The following is an 18491-nucleotide window of genomic DNA, read 5'->3' as shown; positions in this document are numbered from 1 at the left end:
GGATTACCGGATAGGTAGGATGCTGGCCACAAAGTAAACTAATATTTATTTTCATAATAATTTCTATACAACAGAAGATAAACTGTTCACACTAATTTAAGTGCATCACTGCCACCAATAAAATATAATAAACAATTCGACTTGTGAAAAAGATCATATCCTAGTTGTGACTTCTGTCATGTGCAAGCTGCTTGTCTCACTCACTCAGATAATTACTGAATTATACCACTGGCTATGACATAAACCCTACAAGTATCTCATTCATCATCTGTATGATTCATTTGTGGCCTTAATGCTTAGGAGTCATCCTCAGTTAAATATTCATAGCTATCACACATTCAATATTACATATTCTGTGCACACCAAACCACAGCAAGATTTAAAATAACTGGCAAAAGAACTAGACCAGAAATTATAATTTTTTTCATGCTGAGGGTTGTTAAGATCTGAAATGCACTACCTGAAAGAATGGTAGAAGCAGATCCCATAGAAACTTTCAAAAGGCAACTGGACATGTAAAATTGAAAAGGACAAATTCACAAGGAAAAAAGCTGGGGTGTGGAACTAAATTGGACAGTTATTTTAAAGAACTGGAGCAGGCACAATGGGCCAAATGGCCTCCTTCTGTGCTGTAAGATTCTACACCGAAAACAAGTTAAAGCTAATATATATCACTGCACTTCTGATGTCAAAACAATGACATGTCTATAGAGTCATTTATCTCAAAAGAATTTTACATCAAATACTGTAATTTTTCCAGTCAGTCACAAGGCAACACCATATAATTTTAAAGCACAGAAAAAGCCATTCACTGCACTACATCACACCTATGCCAGTACACGACGAACAGAAAGGTTGTCTAGTTATGGCAGAATTCAAGTACATTATGTGGAATCTATTACATGTATACTATTTTTTCCTTATCCACAGACTAGAAAAATAGAATGTAGCCCCTTCAAACATGTATCATCTTACCCAAATGTGGGTCCAGCAGATGAGGTTGTTCCTGGTACTTATCCATTATGACTAGAACAAGGAAGAAAAATCTATTAGTGGGCAAAATATGTTTGGTTATGCAATATCCAGATATTAGTTTCAGGAGGAAAACAGAATTTTCACTAACAGTTACAATGCTGGCCATGCAGATCCTCCGAGAGCTGTGTGACTTTGAGCCTCAGAGTTGTGAGATTATATTATTACATTGTTGTTTGTGGGACCTTGCTATGCACATATTGGCTAACGTGCTTCATACATTACAACAGTACCTACAGTTCAAAAGTACTTCTTGGGCTGTAAAGCACTTTGGGATGTCCTGAGGTCATAAAACGTGCTATATTAATGCACGTCATTCTTTCTTCTTGCATAGCTGTATGTCAATTAAATTTCCCTGGTAAATTCACTGGATGGAACACAAAGCCATCACAAACCAGTTCATCTCAGAGGATGAACAACTGACCATGTTGTCCTGCTACAATAAGTCTGAAAAAATAAGTTGCATTTATATTGCACTTGACCACATCTTCAGCAAATCCTAGAGCACTTCACCATCAATGAAGGACTTTTGAAGCCAGATGTTATGGGAGCAAATGCAGCAGGCAATATATACAAAGCAAGCTCACACAAATAGCAAGAGAGATGAATGGCTAGTTAACTTATCTTTGGAGGTATTGGTTTCGAAAGGAATATTGGTCATGGCACTGGAAGAACTCCCTACTCCTTTTCAAATAGTGTAATTGGATCATTTGTGTTCAACAAACTGACCGGATCTCCATTTAACTCTCATCCAAAAGAAAGCACCTCCAGCAATGTAACTTTGATTCAGTACTGTGCTGTAATATCAGCCTTACATTATGCTCAAGTCCTGAAGCAGAGCTTGAACCTTGATCGTAGAGCACAAGTGATGGAATTTATGGAAAGCAGACCATCATTCAGGTTGACAGAAGCTGTACAAGGACAATTAGTTCATGTAGGAAATACCAACAGAAAACTAAGTAAAAACTTCCTGGAAGTACAAGTTAAGAAATCACTGATCTACAAGCTTAGTAAAAATGCAAAAAGCTTTGAAAATTACTTTTTAAAACTGGAAATCATTCTGAATGCATTACAATGTCAGGGAGTCTGACGAAAGAGTTAATCTATTGATGAAAAAAAAAATCAACTAATCATAAAATTCATATCTTGACTGCAAGAGATTTGAGCAAATAAAAAAATGTTGGTTTAATTCCACTTCTGATGAATGCTTGAAAAGCAAAGCACATACAAAAGCAACAATTTATTTTAATTATTATTGTTTATTTCATACAGTTCAAAGTAAAAGCCTGCTCAGGTCAGGAAATAAAAATCCGACCCGAACCCAACAGAACCAAATTGGACCCAAGCCCGAGTCCCTCCACATTTTCCCACGCCTGACCCGAACCCCGGAATGGTTACCTACCTTGATTCCATAGTGCACTCACTCACTGTACCACTTTTGGATTAAGGAAGCTGCAGCATGAGCATGATGATGTCATTAAGACACTCACTCGCTCACTGCACAGATTCAGAGTTTCCCTACTTGGCGTCCCGGACTCCAGCTCAACTTTTTCAACTTTTACATTCTCCACTTTAGCAGAGCAAATGCAAGACTTCCCGTGTGTCCCCAACCCGGACCCAGCCCAACCCGAAAGCCGGACCCGGAGGAGCGACCCGACCCCGACACGTGTCGTCGGGTTCCGTCGGATTCGTTTTGGGGAGCAGGCCTTTAGTTCAAAGCATTTGAAAAGACTTGGTCATAAGCTGTTTCAACGTTTCACGTCATTTGAAAATATCTAAATATTTCTGTGGTCTGATAAACTAGCCAGGAATATTTGTTTTTATTTAATGTGTCACACATCCAACCAGGTTCATTCTATTTATGTTAGTTACTAGCAATATAAAATAGCACCAAAAATGTTCAGCAGAAAAATTGCACTCCTAAGCAACTGTAATGAAGATCAAACATTAGGTTTGCAGACAAGCATCCTTAAATCGCCAATCACTACACTACAAGTTCCTCATCAGAGACTGGCAATTAAGTAAGTGTATTAATGCGACAAAGCACTCCCACAGTTATAGTGATAGTCACAGTTTGAGAGAAGGTACAGATTCACATGTACAAATATGCTGTCCCATTCATGCCATATGCCTAATGCCCCAACTCTCTTGACATCAACAGCGCACATCCAGAGGTATAACCTCATGTTATATATAACAACTTCTGTGGCACGTGTGGCACAATGTGATCAAAACAGCCTTATACAAGATAAAATATAATACAATACATTTTGTGACACTGTATGTAGCTGCTTATGACCACTACTTACTAATGATATGAGCAAGATCCACTTCCATTGCAGTAGTGAACAGAGTGCCAAACTTACAAGATATTAAAAACACAAATTGTAGACAAAATAGAATTATAGCAATCTTAAAGTAAAATGGAAAATCCTGGACATACCCTATTAGGATCTGTAGGCAATTGAAAAGAAAAATGGCAAACTATTCCCAGAGAAAATTATGTACATTTTAAGTATCCAGTACAGTTTGAAGGTTGCAAATGTAAACAAGGTACAAATTAGATCAGTTTTGCTGTCCAATTTTAAAGCAGCAATCTTCTGTAACAGTTTGATTATGATGAATTGAAAGTAAGTTCCATCCATAATTCAGAAATGTTACTGTTACTGAAGTAAGATCTATACATTTCTTCTTCCAAATCTTAGAACACCTCACCCTGTATCCCCATGTCCACCATTTTGGGTTAAGCAGCACTTGGATGTCAGCTTGTCTGATGTCATCATGCCGAATACACTGATGACATCATGCTCACCATGTCACTGTTAGTTTGTGACAGGTGCAGGAAAGACAGCAAAAGTGACAAATATCTAGGATTTGGGATGAGCTTACTTACAACAAAAAATGTGCAGGTCTTTATTTACTGCCCCTGGTAAGCAGGAAATAACCTGCTGTACTTCATGGAACTTTGGAGGGATTGTTACAGTCCCAGGAAGGAAAACGACTTCAATGATGTTTGCTCGTTGTCACCAAAACAATAGCAATAAATTTTTAAGTAGGCAATACAATTTATAAATAGGATTCTGGTAAGCAGCTTATAACAGTTGTTTGTTTCACCTATAATTGTGTCTGGACTGCAAAACCATTCCTTTATTTTTTACTCTGCATGTAACATTTAAGTCTGTTACAATGTCATGCAATGCTGATGTCACCTACACTGACACTTATGTTTTGATGCAAAGCATTTTGGGGCTGCATCAATCCAGAAGAATACACTACCACATCTGAGGTGTGAAGCCACCACCAAAAGATCATATTGCATTTGTTTTGTTCTCAAAGAACGCAGTATAAATCCAGTCGTAACAGCTAATGCCCAATTATAAGAATCATCACTCGCTAAGGATGTGGAGAAAATAGCAGCCTCCACCAGTACAAAATAAGCAGCAAAAAAAAACAGAATTGAAAAAATCTTGATACATATTGTACATAATTTATCACAGAATTTTGTAACTGTTCTAACTTAAGTGTTGGTTTCATGTGACAATAAAATCACTGCACCCAAAACTTTTTCTGGTGCCTTATAGTTTCTAAACCTTTAAACTATTAAGATTGGGGGAGGTACCTACAAGGAACAAATAAGCCTAAATATAAATGAAACAAAAAAAACCATAGGACAGACTAAACTAAGGGAGGTCATAAATGGCCAGGGAATAAATGAAGTTAGAGAGAGGAAACTAAAGAGATGATTAAAAATAAAGTAAACTAAACTAAAAAAACAAGTTAAGCTGTCTATACAGAAGTGTATAGTGTTGTTAATAAAACAGGAGAACTGAAGGCAATAATACAATGCAAGGAACTAGATATAGTAGGGGTTACTGAGACAAGGCTACAGAAAAATCAGAATTAGAAAGTAAACATCGAGGGTATAGCATACTTAAAAGAGATGAAGGGAGATAAAGGAGAGATGGAGCAGCTGTACTTACTCGAAACAACATACTGGCAGTTGAAAAGAGTGATGCAGCCATCAGTAAGGCAGAAATAGAATCCATTTGAATAGATATAAAAGATAATAAAGGATCAATTTACAGTCTTCCAGACTCAACATTGAGCTCGACAACTTCAGATCATCACCTCTGTGCCATTTTCTTCGGATGGCAACTCGGTATTAACACTGCTATTGCCATTTACACCTCTTCGAGGCTCATCTCTTGTTTCTTTCCTTCTTCCTTTACCATCACCTTTTGCCTTGCACCATGATCCCTTTTGTCATTTCATCTCCCCTGTCTACCACAGACCTTCCCTTTTGTCCTTTCCCCCTTCTCCCACCTCTGTACTTGCTTCAAACCTGTTACATCTCTAACTTTTACCAGTTCTGACAAAAGGTCACTAACGTGAAACATTAACTGTTGCTCTCTCTCTCTCCAAATCTCTTCCCATAGATGCTGCCTGACCTGAGTACATCCAGCATTTTCTGTTTTTATTTCAGATTTCCAACATCTGCAGTATTTTGCCTTTGTAAGAAGCCCAACAAGGGAGGATTTGCTACTGGACCAAGCAATGGGGAATGAACAAGAGCAGGTAAGAGAAGTAAAAGTGATTATAATTGTACACCGACATAATTGAGAGCATAAGCATGACAAAGACCAGGATGACAGATTGGTGAAAACCTGATTTTGAGAGCCTGAGAATAGAAAACGGCCAATACTGGCAAACAATGATGCAGAACAGAAATGGAAAACATTTCAAATGGTGTCCAGAGTCCAAGAAAACATATTCTTCTAAATCAGAAGAACAAATGAAACACTAATGAAACAGCTGGACAAATAAAGATATAAGTAAAAAATTGAGGGTAAGAAAAGAGATGTACACTAAGTGCATGGACAGCAGGGGAAAAGCATGAAAAGAGATAATACGAAGAGAATAAGAGAGAAATCAAAAAAGGTCATAAAGAGGAAGTATGACAAATTATCAAAGAACAGAAAGTAAAATATTCTACAGGCACATAAATGAAAAAGGGAGCCGAGTTGGTCATAAAGCCACAGGCAGCAATAATGAAATGTCAGAAATAACGATTACTTTGAATCAGTAATTACCAGGGAGACGGGCAGGAGGACATGACATCAAAAGATGAGGTTAGAAATGATATAAACACATGTAAAATAAAAAGGAGAAATATCAAAAAAACTAATCAAGCTCAAAGAGGATAAAACCCTTGGCCCAGAAGGACTGCATCTGCACATTTTAAAAGAATCTGGAAGAGATAACAGAGGTATTATAACATATTTAAATATAAGAAAGGAGTCCAGGAACTATAGAACACTCAGCTTAACATGGGTGGTATGGAGAAAAATAGAGAAACATCTAGAAAACAAAAATCTAACAATGAATAGACAACATGGATTTCAGAGAATATCTTACTTGGGTTTTACTTGACCAACCTCTCAGAATTCTTTGAAGAGAGAATAGATAAAGGTAATGCAGTAAATGTAATATATCTAGATTTCCAAAAGGCCTTTGAAAAGTTACCACACAAGGTCAGAGCATTTGGAGTCAGGTGACAAGTAGTAGAATGGACAGCTAGCTGGCTGCAAGATAGAAATCACAGAGCAGTGGTAAAAGGTAGCTATTCAGAACAGAAGGTGGGAAGTGGGGTGCCACAAAGATCAGTGCTGGAACCACTGGTGTTCACACTGTATATTAACAATTCAGACTGTAGAATCCAAAATACAATTTCTAAATTTGCAGACACCACCAAACTTGGGGAGGGGGGACGGGACGGTGGAATAGTCAATACTGAGGACTGCAACAAATTACAAGACAACATTAATAAACTGCAGAATGGGTCTATAATCGACATAGGAAAACATAATATCTGACACGTATCTAAGAAAAATAAAGAGATCACATATTAGTTAGAAAATAATTTAAATTTGGGTAAAGGAGCAAAGGGATCTGGGAGTACAAATACACAAATTACTAAAAGTAGCAAAGCAGGTTAATAAGGCTATATAAAGTAAAACAAACCAAGCAATAGGATTTATTTCTAGAGGGATAGAATTGAAAAAAAGTTATGCTAAAATTGTATCGAACATACAAATTCAGAGCAGGAGTAGGCCACTCGAGCCTGCTCCGCCATTCAATTAAGTTCATGGCTGATCAGATTGTAACCTCAACTCCACATTCCTGCCTATCTCCAATAACCTTTCACCCCCTTGCTTATCAAGCATTTATCCACCTCTGCCTTAAAAATATTCAAAGAGTCTGCTTCCGCCACCTTTTGAGGAAGAGAGTTCCGAAGACTGACGACCCTCAGAGAAAAGATTTCTCCTCGTCTGTCTTAAATGGGCAACTGACCCCTAGTTCTAGATTCTCCCACAAGAGGAAACATCCTTTCCACATCCACCCTGTCAGGACCCCTCAGAATCTAATATATTTTAATCAAGTCACCTCTCACTCTTCTAAACTCAAGCACATACAAGCCTAGCCTGTCCGACCTTTCCTCATAAGACAACTCGCCCATTCCAGGTATTAGTCTAGTAAATCTGCTCTGAACTGCTTTTAACGCGTGTACATCCTTTCGTGAATAAGGAGACCAGTACTGTACACAGTACTCCAGATGTGGTCTCATCAACGCCCTGTACAGCTGAAGCATAACCTCCCTACTTTTGTATTCAATTCCCCTCACGATAAATGATAACATTCAATTAGCTTTCCTAATTACTTGCTGTACCTGCATACTAACCTTTTGCAATTCATGCACTATGACACCCAGATTCACTCTGCATCTCGGAGCTCTGCAATCTCTCACCATTTAGATAATATGTTTCTTCTTTATTCTTCCTGCCAAAATCGACAATTTTACATTTTCCAACATTCTACTCCATTTGCCAGATGTTTGCCCACTCACTTAACCTACCTATATCCCTTTGTAGCCTACTTATGACCTCTTCACAACTTACATTCCCCTCTATCTTTGTGTCATCAGCAAATTTAGCAACCATACCTTCGGTCCCTTCATCCGAGTCATTTAAATAAATTGTAAAAAGTTGAGGCCCCAGCACTGATCCCTGTGGCACACCACTTGTAACAACTTGCCAACCAGAAAAAGACCCATTTACACCTTCTCGAACCTTGGTTAGACCAGACTTGGGAGTACTGTCTACAGTTCTGGTTGCCGGATGAGAAAAAGGATATGGAGGCACACTTAGAGGGTGCAAAAAAGATTTACAAGGATGATAGCAGAACTGCGAACAAAATGAATAGGCTGGTTCTCTTTTGCCTTGAAAAGAGAAGACCGAGAGGTAACCCAATTCGGGTCTTCAAAAATCATGAAAGATTTTGGTATAGTCAATACAAAGTTTTTGTTTCCAATAGCGAAGAGCAAAACTAGAGTCCATCAATAAAAGATAGTCACCAAGAAATCAAATAGGAAATTCAGAAGAAACTTCTTCACCCAGAGACTGGTGAGAATGTGGAACTCGCTACCAGAGGAAACAGTCGAGGCAAATAGAATAAATGCATTTAAGGGGAAGCTAAATAAGCATATGAGAGAAGGGAATAGAAGGTTATGCTGATGGTAGAGTTAGATGAGTAAGGTTGGGAGGAGGCTTGAGTGGAGCATAAAAGTCAGCATGAACTGGTTGGGCCAAATGGCCTGTTTCGGTGCTGTATATGCTATGTAATCTTATGCAAACACAGACTGCATTTAAAAAATTAAAATTAGAATTGGAAATAAAACAGAAAATGCTGGAAATACACAGGTCAGTCAACTTCTGAAAGCTAACAAACCCCTTCATCAGAAATGTTGCAGTCAGAAGAGACACTTTGTAGCACACAGAAATGCTCTCTTCCTGACCACCTGCAATTTCTGTTGAACATTATTGCTTGAAACATTAACCGCTCTCTCCTTCACATGCTGTCATCCCAAAATATGATTATTGCCTTTCTCTTATTTCCATTATTTATGACGCAGGTACTTAAAAATTTATGCAGAGTTTCAGCAGTTTAATAGTCACACCAGTGGTCAGTGCATAAGAAAATACGAATTTGGAGCAGAGGTAAGTCATTCGGTCCCTCGAGACTGCTCCGCCATTCAATAAGATCATGGCTGGTCTATTTCTGTCTCGAATTCCACACTCCCGATAACCTTTGATTTCCTTGCCTAACAAGAATCTATCTACCTCTGCCTTAAAAATATTCAATGATCCCGCCTCCACCACCTTCTGAGGCAGAGAGTTCCAAAGTCACACAACCCTCGGAGAAAAAATTTCTCCTCATCTCTGTCCTAAAAGGGCGACCCCTAATTTTAAAACAGTGCCCCATAGTTCCAGACTCCCCCACAAGAGGAAACATCCTTTCCACATCCACCTTGTCAAGACCGTTCAGGATCTTATATACTTCAATCAAGTCTCCCTCACTCTTCTAAACTCCAGTGAAAATAAGCCCAGTCTGTCCAACCTTTCCTCATAAGACAACCCGCTCATTCCGGGTATCAATCTAGTAAACCTCCTCTGAACCATCTCCAACACATTTTATATCCTTCATTAAATGTGGAGACCAAAACTGTACAGAGTATTTGAGATGTGATCTCACCAATGCCCTGTATAACTGAAGCATAACATCCTTACTTTTAGTTTCAATTCCTCTTGTAATAAACAATAACATTCCATTAGCCTTCTTTATGACTTGCTGTAACTGCGTACTAACGCTTTGTGATTCATGCACAAAAACAGCTAGATCGCTCTGCACCTCGAAATTCTGCGTTTAATTAATACTCTGCTTTTTTATTCTTCCTGTCCAAGTGAACAACTTCACATTTTCCCACATTTTACTCCATCTGCCGGATTTTTGCCCACTCACTCAACCTATCTATATCAGTCTGCAAACCTCCTTATGACCTCTTCGCAACATACTTTCCTACCTATATTTGCGTCATCTGCAAATTTAGCTACCAAGCCATCACTCCCTTCAACTAAATCACTGATAAAAATTGTAAAAAGTTGAGACCCCAGCATAGACCCCTGCGGGACTCCACTCATCACATCCTGCCAATCAGAAAAGGACCCCTTTATGCATACTCTCTGTTTTCTGCCAGCCAGTCAATCTTCTATCCATGCTAATAAGTTACCACCTAAATCATGAGCTCCTACTTTGCACATTAACCTTTTGTGTGGCACCTTGTCAAATGCCTTCTGGAAATCCAAGTACAGTACGTCAACTGGCTCCCCTTTATTCACAAAGAACTCTATAATTGGTTAATTTCCCTTTCACAAAACCATGCTGACTATTCCCGATTACCTTGAGTTTTTCTGAGTGCCTTAATGATCAATTCTAACACCTTCCCCACGACAGACGTCAAGCTGACTGGGCCTATAGTTAGTGACCTGTTACCAATCATCATCACTAGGGAAAAAGTACTGAGCAAACTATTGGGATTAAAGGCAGACAAGTCCCCAGGGCCTGATGGCCTACATCCTAGGGTCTTACAGGAAGTGGCAGCGGAGATAGTGGATCCATTGTTTATAATATTCCAAAATTCCCTGGATGGGAAAAAGGTTCCAGTGGATTGGAAAAAAGCTAATATAACACCCTTATTCAAAAAGGGAGGGAGGCAGAAAGTAAGAAACTATAGACCAGTTGTTTAACATCTGTCATTAGGAAATTGTTAGAATCCATTATTAAGGAAGTAATAACAGGACATTTAGAAAGTCAAAACACAATGCATCAGAGTCAGCATGGTTTTGTGAAGGGTAAATCGTGTTTAACTAATTTGTTAGAGTTCTTCGAAGATATAACAGGCAAAGTGGATAATGGGGATCCTGTAGATGTAGTATATCTGGACTTCCAGAAAGCATTTGATAAGGTGCCGCACAAAAGGTTAATACACAGGGTAAGATCACAAGGGGTTAGGGGCAATTTATTAGCTTGGATAGAGGATTGGCTAACCAGCAGAAAATAGTGTGTTAGGATAAATGGGTCTTTTCTGGTTGGCAAGATGATACTCGTAGGGTGCCACAGGGTTCGGTCCTCGGGCCCCAACTATTTACAATCTATATTAACGGTTTGGATGCAGGGATAGGAGGAACTATAGCCAAATTTGCAGATGACACTAAAATAGGTGGGATAGTAAGTTGCAATAAAGAAATAAGAAATTTACAAATGGACATGGATAGGTTAGATGAATGGGCCACAATTTGGCAGATGGAGTTTAAAGTGGTTAAGTGTGAGGTTATCCATTTTGGTTGGAAGAATAGAAAGGCAAATTATCTAAATGAAGAGAAACTTCAGAGTGCTTCGGTGCAGTGGGATCTGGGGGTCCTCGTGCATGAATCACAGAAAACTAGCATGCAGGTACAGCAGGTAATAAGGAAGGCAAATGGAATTTTGGCATTTATTGCTAAAGGAATAGAGTATAAAAGTAAGGAAGTGTTGCTACAACTGTACAAGGCATTAGTGAGACTGCACCTGGAGTATTGCATAAAGTTTTGGTCCCCTTACTTGAAGAGGGATGTAGTTGCATTGGAGGCAGTTCAGAGGGGGTTCACTAGATTGATTCCAGAGATGAGGGGTTTGTCTTATGAAGAGAGATTGAGCAGTTTAGGCCTTTTCTTTCTGGAGTTTATAAGAATGAGAGGAGATCTAATTGAGGTATAGAAGATGATTAAGGGGATTGACAAAGTAGACGTAGAGAGAATGTTTCCTCTTGTCGGGCAATCTAGAACGAGAGGTCATAGTTTTAGGATAAGGGGTAGCAGATTTAAAACAAAGATGAGGAGAAATTACTTGTCTCAAAGGGTCGTGGGTCAGTGAATTCACTTCCCCAGAGTGCGGTGGATGGCAGGACATTGAGTAAATTTAAGGAGGAGATTGACAGATTTTTAATTAGTAAAGGGTTGAAGGGTTATGGAAAACGGGCAGGAAAGTGGAGTTGAGGCCGAGGTGAGATCAGCCATTATCATATTGAACGATAGAGCAGGTTCGAGGGGTTGAATTGCCTACTCCTGCTCCTAGTTTGTGTTTTCTGTCCCTCCCGCCTCCCTTCTTGAATAGAGGGGTGAAATTTGCTACTTTCCAGTCTGATGGAACCTTTCCAGAATCAAGCAAATTTTGAAAAATTAACACCAATGCATCTACTATCTCATTAGCCACCTCTTTTAAGACCCTAGGATGAAGCCCTTCAGGACCCGGAAACTTGTCAGTCCGCAGCTCCATCAGTTTGCTCAGCACCGTTTCCCTGGTGATTGTAATTTCACCAAGTTCCTCTCTTCCTTCCACCTCCTGATTTACAGCTATTGCTGGAATGTTTTTTGTATCCTCTATAGTGAAGGCAAAAGCAAAATATTTGTTCATTTCATCCACCATTTCCTTATTATCTACTATTAACTCCCCATTCTCACTCTCTAGAGAAGCAACATGCACTTTACATACTCTTTTCCTTTTTAAATACCTGTAGAAACGCTTGCTGTTTTTACATTTCTAGCCAGCTTCCTCTCATACTCTAAATTCTTTCTCCTGATTAACCTTTTAGTCATTCTCTGCTGCTCTTCATATTCTGCCCAATCTGACCTACCATTCGTCTTCACACAATTATGTGCCTTTTGCTTAAGTTTGATGCTTTCTTTAACTTCTTTAAGTAACATAGAAACATAGAAAATAGGAGTAGTAGACCATTCGGCCCTTCGAGCCTGCTCCACCATTCAATACAATCATGGCTGATCGTTCAAACTCAGTACCCCGTTCCCGCTTTCTCCCTATATCCTTGATTCCTTTAGCCCTAAAAACTATATTAACTCTTTCTTGAATATAATGAGTTGGCCTCAACTGCTTTCTGTGGTAGAGAATTCCACAGGTTCACCACTCTCTGGGTGAAAAAACCCTCCTTAACCACAGATGGTGGGTCCTCGCCTTGGAATTTTTCTTTATAGTAGCAATATACTTATTCTGAGTATTCTGAAATATTCCCTTTGTTGTCTGCCACTACTTCTCTATTGATCTATCTCCTAGCCTAGTAACCCAGTTCACTTCAGCAAGCTCAACTTTCATGCCCACATAGTTGCCCTTATTTAAGTTTAAAATACTAGTCTCAGACCCACTCTTCTCTCTTTCAAACCTGATGTAAAATTCAATCATATTGTGGTCGCTGCTACCCAGAGGTGACCTTTACTCTGAGGTCATTAATTAATCCCGTCTCATTACACAAAAGCAAGTCGAATATAACCTGCTCTCTGGTTGGTTCCAGAACGTGCTGCTCTAAAAAAATATCTCAAAAGCATTCTATGAACTCTTCATCCAGGCTACTATTGCCAATCAGATTTTTCCAATTTCTATGTAGATTAAAATCACCCATGATTATGCTAACCTTTATCACAAGCACCCAATATTTCTTCTTGTATACTTCATCCTACATTGTGATAACTGCTATAGACCACCCCCACGAGTGACTTCTTTCCCCTAGAATTCCTCATCACCACCCAAACCGCAGGTCTGCGTCAGGTGATCTTCACAAGCTTCAATGCCAGCTACCAGTATGCTCATCGAGATTTATTCCTGGACAAATAACCTTGCAGCTGACCAAGAGACAATTCTACGTTCAGTGCAAGATACGTGAAATGCAGGGTGTGGTACTGAGCTGTACACTGGGGACATGGAAAAGACCAGAATTGGATGAGCACAGCTGTCTCAGAGAAATGGAGGGACAAGGCCAAGACGGGAATTGAAAAGAAGGATGAAATAATGAGGGAGGGGAGGGGGGGGCTAGAGAATGGAATCCGGGGCAGGGAGAATGGAAGCTGGGGGGGGCGGGGCAAAGGAATGGAAGCAGGGGAGCCGGGGGGGGGGGGGGGGGAATGGAAGCAGGGGAGCCGGGGGGGGGGGGGGGGGGAAAGGGAAGCAGGGGAGCCGGGGGGGGGGGGGGGGGGAAAGGGAAGCAGGGGAGCCGGGGGGGGGGGGGGGAAAAGGGAAGCAGGGGAGCCGGGGGGGGGGAAATGGAAGCGGGGGGGGGGTGGGGAGAATGGAAGCAGGGGAGCCGGGGGGGGGGGGGGGGGGGGGAATGGAAGCAGGGGAGCCGGGGGGGGGGGGGGAATGGAAGCAGGGGAGCCGGGGGGGGGGGGGGGGGGGGAATGGAAGCAGGGGAGCCGGGGGGGGGGGGGGGGGGGAATGGAAGCAGGGGAGCCGGGGGGGGAGGGGGGGGAATGGAAGCAGGGGAGCCGGGGGGGGAGGAATGGAAGCAGGGGAGCCGGGGGGGGGAGGAGGAATGGAAGCAGGGGAGCCGGGGGGGGGAGGAGGAATGGAAGCAGGGGAGCCGGGGGGGGGAGGAGGAATGGAAGCAGGGGAGCAGGGGGGGGGGGGGGGGGATGGAAGCAGGGGAGCAGGGGGGGGGGGGGGGGAGGAATGGAAGCAGGGGAGCCGGGGGGGGGGGGGGGGGAGGAGGAATGGAAGCAGGGGAGCCGGGGGTGGGGGGGAGGAATGGAAGCAGGGGAGCCGGGGGGGGGGTTGGGGAGGAATGGAAGCAGGGGAGCCGGGTAGGGGGTTGGGGAGGAATGGAAGTAGGGGAGCCGGGGGGGGGGGTTGGGGAGGAATGGAAGTAGGGGAGCCGGGGGGGGGGGGGGAGGAGGAATGGAAGTAGGGGAGCCGGGGGGGGGGGAGGAGGAATGGAAGCAGGGGAGCCGGGAGGGGGGGGAGGGGAGCCGGGAAGGGGGGGGGGGGGGGGGCCGGGAAGGGGAGCCGGGAGGGGGGGGGGGGGAAGGGGAGCCGGGAAGGGGGGGGGGGAAGGGGAGCCGGGAAGGGGGGGGGGGAAAGGGGAGCCGGGAAGGGGAGCCGGGAAGGGGGGGGGGGGAAGGGGAGCCGGGAAGGGGGGGGGGGGAAGGGGAGCCGGGAAGGGGGGGGGGGGAAGGGGAGCCGGGAAGGGGGGGGGGGGGGAAGGGGAGCCGGGAAGGGGGGGGGGGGAAGGGGAGCCGGGAAGGGGGGGGGGGGAAGGGGAGCCGGGAAGGGGGGGGGGGGGGGGAGGGAAGGGGGGGGGGGGGGGGAGGGAAGGGAGCCGGGAAGGGGGGGGGGGGGGGGAGGGAAGGGGAGCCGGGAAGGGGGGGGGGGGGGGGGAAGGGAAGGGGAGCCGGGAGGGGGGGGGGGGGGGGGGAAGGGGAGCCGGGAAGGGGGGGGGGGGGGGGGGGGGGGGAAGGGGAGCCGGGAAGGGGGGGGGGGGGGGGGGGGGGAAGGGGAGCCGTGAAGGGGGGGGGGGGGGGAGAGCCGGGAGGGGGGGGGGGGGGAGGGGGGAAGGGGAGCCGGGAGGGGGGGGAAGGGGGGGGAAGGGGAGCCGGGGGGGGAAGGGGAGCCGGGAGGGGGGGGGGGAGGGGAGCGGGGAGCCGGGAGGGGGGGGAAGGGGAGCCGGGAGGGGGGGGGGGGGGGGAAGGGGAGCCGGGAGGGGGGGGGGGAGGGGGGGGGGGGGGGGGGAAGGGGAGCCGGGAGGGGGGGGGGGAGGGGGGGGGGGGGGGGGGAAGGGGAGCCGGGAGGGGGGGGGGGGGGGGGGGGAGGGGGGGGGGAAGGGGAGCCGGGGGGGGGGAAGGGGAGCCGGGAGGGGGGGGGGGGGGGGGAAGGGGAGCCGGGAGGGGGGGGGGGGGGGGGGGGAGGGGGGGGGAAGGGGAGCCGGGGGGGGGGAAGGGGAGCCGGGAGGGGGGAGGGGGGGGGGGGGGGAAGGGGAGCCGGGGGGGGGGGGGGGGGGGGGGGAGGGGAGCCGGGAGGGGGGGGGGGGGGAAGGGGAGCCGGGAGGGGGGGGGGGGGGGAGGGGAGCCGGGAGAGGGGGGGGGGGGGGAGGGGAGCCGGGAGAGGGGGGGGGGGGGGGAAGGGGAGCCGGGAGAGGGGGGGGGGGGGGGGGGAAGGGGAGCCGGGAGAGGGGGGGGGGGGGGGGGAAGGGGAGCCGGGAGAGGGGGGGGGGGGGGGGGAAGGGGAGCCGGGAGAGGGGGGGGGGGGGGGAAGGGGAGCCGGGAGAGGGGGGGGGGGGGGAAGGGGAGCCGGGAGAGGGGGGGGGGGGGAAGGGGAGCCGGGAGGGGGGGGGGGGAGGGGAGGGGAGCCGGGAGGAGGGGGGGGGGGGAGGGGAGGGGAGGGGAGGGGAGGGGAGCCGGGAGGAGGGGGGGGGGGAGGGGAGGGGAGGGGAGGGGAGCCGGGAGGGGGGGAGGGGAGGGGAGGGGGGGGGGGAGGGGAGGGGAGCCGGGAGGGGGGGGGAGGGGAGCCGGGAGGGGGGGGGAGGGGAGCAGGGAGGGGGGGGGAGGGGAGCAGGGGGGGGAGGGGAGCAGGGAGGGGGGGGGAGGGGAGCCGGGAGGGGAGCCGGGGAATGCCGGGGGGAGCAGGGGGGGGGGGGGGGGGGAGCAGGGGGGGGGGGGGGGGGGAGCAGGGGGGGGGGGGGGGAGCGGGGTGCGCGGGGGGGATGGGAGCGGGCGAGCCGGGGGATGGGAGCGGGCGGGGAATGGGAGCGGGCCAGCCGGGGAGGGGAGGGGGAGAATGGGAGCGAGGAAGCCGGGGGGTGGGAGCGGGGGAGCCGGAGGGGGAATGGGAGCGGGGGGTGGGAGCGGGGGAGCCGGAGGGGGAATGGGGGTGGGGGGGGGAGCGGGGTGCGCGGGGGATGGGAGCGGGGGTGCCGGGGGATGGGAGCGGGCGAGCCGGGGAGGGGGAGGGGGAGGGGGGGGGGGGAATGGGAGCGGGTGAGCCGGGGGGGTGGGAGCGGGGGAGCCGGGGGGGTGGGAGCGGGGGAGCGTGGGATTTACCCTTCCCAAGAAGCGAGCCATTGGGCGAGTTACCGCACGGCCTCTGGCCTCTCTCTCTGAGGCTGAAGGCGCTGTCCGAATTAAAGCTGAGAATTAACTGGGGAGGAGAGGAGCGCGATCCCCGACCCTCGCCCTGCTTTACCGATGAATTTCTGTGTGATCATCTCGCTGGCGGCGGGATCGGCTGCCGCGGCTCCCAGGCCAACCAGCAGGCTCCGGGCCTCCTCGCTCTCACTGAACGCTTGCAGTGAATTGGCTTTGGCGATAACGTCGGGCTCGCCACCGGCCCCTTCGTCCTGTTCCACCTCTGCCGTTTCAGGCCGGCTCTCGCTAAAAGCCATTTTGGGGCTGGGTTCAGACTGACAGCCGCCACTCCGCATGGACACCCGGCGCTGCCCCTGGCAACGGCTTCCCGTCACCGTGACCTCTCACCCCGCCCTACAACGCTCTGAGAGGGACAGAAAGCGCGCTTCACAACAGCTTGGTAACTGAGAGGTCCAGCTCAATTCAGAGATCACAATTGTGGGGATTCGGGGGAAATATAGTTTTAAAATGGCTGAATGGTAGGAAACAGTTTGGAGTAATGGAAAAGGCGGAAACATTTTTTAATAACATTTGTCATTTTAATTTCTCCTCTCTCCGTCCTATGACAGACCTTCTTTCTTGTTCTTTCCCCCTCTCACTTGCTCTAAGACTGTTACATTTCTAACTTTTGCCAGTTCTGATGAAAGGTCACAGATCTGAAACGTTAACTCTGTTTCTGTCTACACAGATACTGCCAGACCTGCTGAGTATTTCTAGCACTTTCTGTTCTCATTTCAGAGTTCCAGCATCTGCAGTAATTTGCTCTTAAACGTATTCTTGGGATGTGAGCATTGCTGACAAGGCCAGCGTTTATTGTCCATCACCAGTTTCATTGATATTTTGTAGTAATTAACTAAGTGGTGATAGACCCGACATCAGATGGGGTTGCCAACCTCCAGGATTGTCCTGGAATCTGTGGACTTAAATATTAATCTCCAAGACACTGCCATGAATAACCCAGGAAAACAAATCATTGTTTTATTTAAATGGTGCCTTAATCCATTTTCTTTGTATATTTATTAGTTTTTTTACATATCGAGAAGACAAGATTAAAATGCTGAGTGACAGTCAAACAGGCACCCAATCGAGTAATTAAGAGCCTGTTTGCATTCCAATTAGCAGGGGCAGATGGAGCACTGTGAGGATGGATGCATGGGTGATGCGCTGGTTATAGGCAGGCAGTTGTATGATGAAACCTCCAGGAATATGTTCAACCAGAGTTGGCAATACTAATCAGAGGGCGGTTGAGAGTCACCTAAATTGGTGTGTGACTGGAGTCATATATACATCAGACTGGGTACAGATAGCAGATTTTATTCCCAAAAGGATATTGGTAAACCATTTGAGTTTTTATGAGAATCCAAATGCCTCATGGTCATTTGTACCAGCTATTTATAACATTTTAAACTGAATTCAAATTCTCAACCTACCATGGTAAGATTTAAATATGTTCTCTGAATTATTAGTTTAGGTTGTTGGTTTACTAATTCAGTTACATAACCAGGGCTCAGTGTTGGAACAATTACTGTTTCTCATTTACATAAATGACCCTGTGCTCAAACGCAATAGTGATCAAATTTTCTGATAACAAACTAGGAGAGGTAACAGAATCAAAGAAGACAGCAC

General features: G+C 46.6%; 1 protein-coding gene across 2 annotated transcripts in view; it reads right to left on the bottom strand.

Moving 5' to 3' along the window:
* tbcd (tubulin folding cofactor D) overlaps positions 1-17202 on the bottom strand; it is a 370097-nt gene extending 352895 nt beyond the window's left edge. For both annotated transcript variants that reach the window (XM_068057991.1, XM_068057992.1), the window contains exons 1-2: positions 16924-17202; positions 976-1026 (exon numbers count right to left, since the gene is read on the bottom strand). In XM_068057991.1, coding sequence (XP_067914092.1) covers positions 976-1026; positions 16924-17161 — 289 coding nt within the window. In that variant the 5' untranslated portion in view covers positions 17162-17202. The remainder of the gene's footprint in view (positions 1-975; positions 1027-16923) is intronic.
* Between the last annotated feature and the right edge of the window lie 1289 nt (positions 17203-18491).

Source organism: Heterodontus francisci, chromosome 26, assembly GCF_036365525.1.
Source record: "Heterodontus francisci isolate sHetFra1 chromosome 26, sHetFra1.hap1, whole genome shotgun sequence".
Classification (NCBI taxonomy): Eukaryota; Metazoa; Chordata; class Chondrichthyes; order Heterodontiformes; family Heterodontidae; genus Heterodontus; species Heterodontus francisci.
This window is presented reverse-complemented; position numbering and strand designations above follow the sequence as displayed.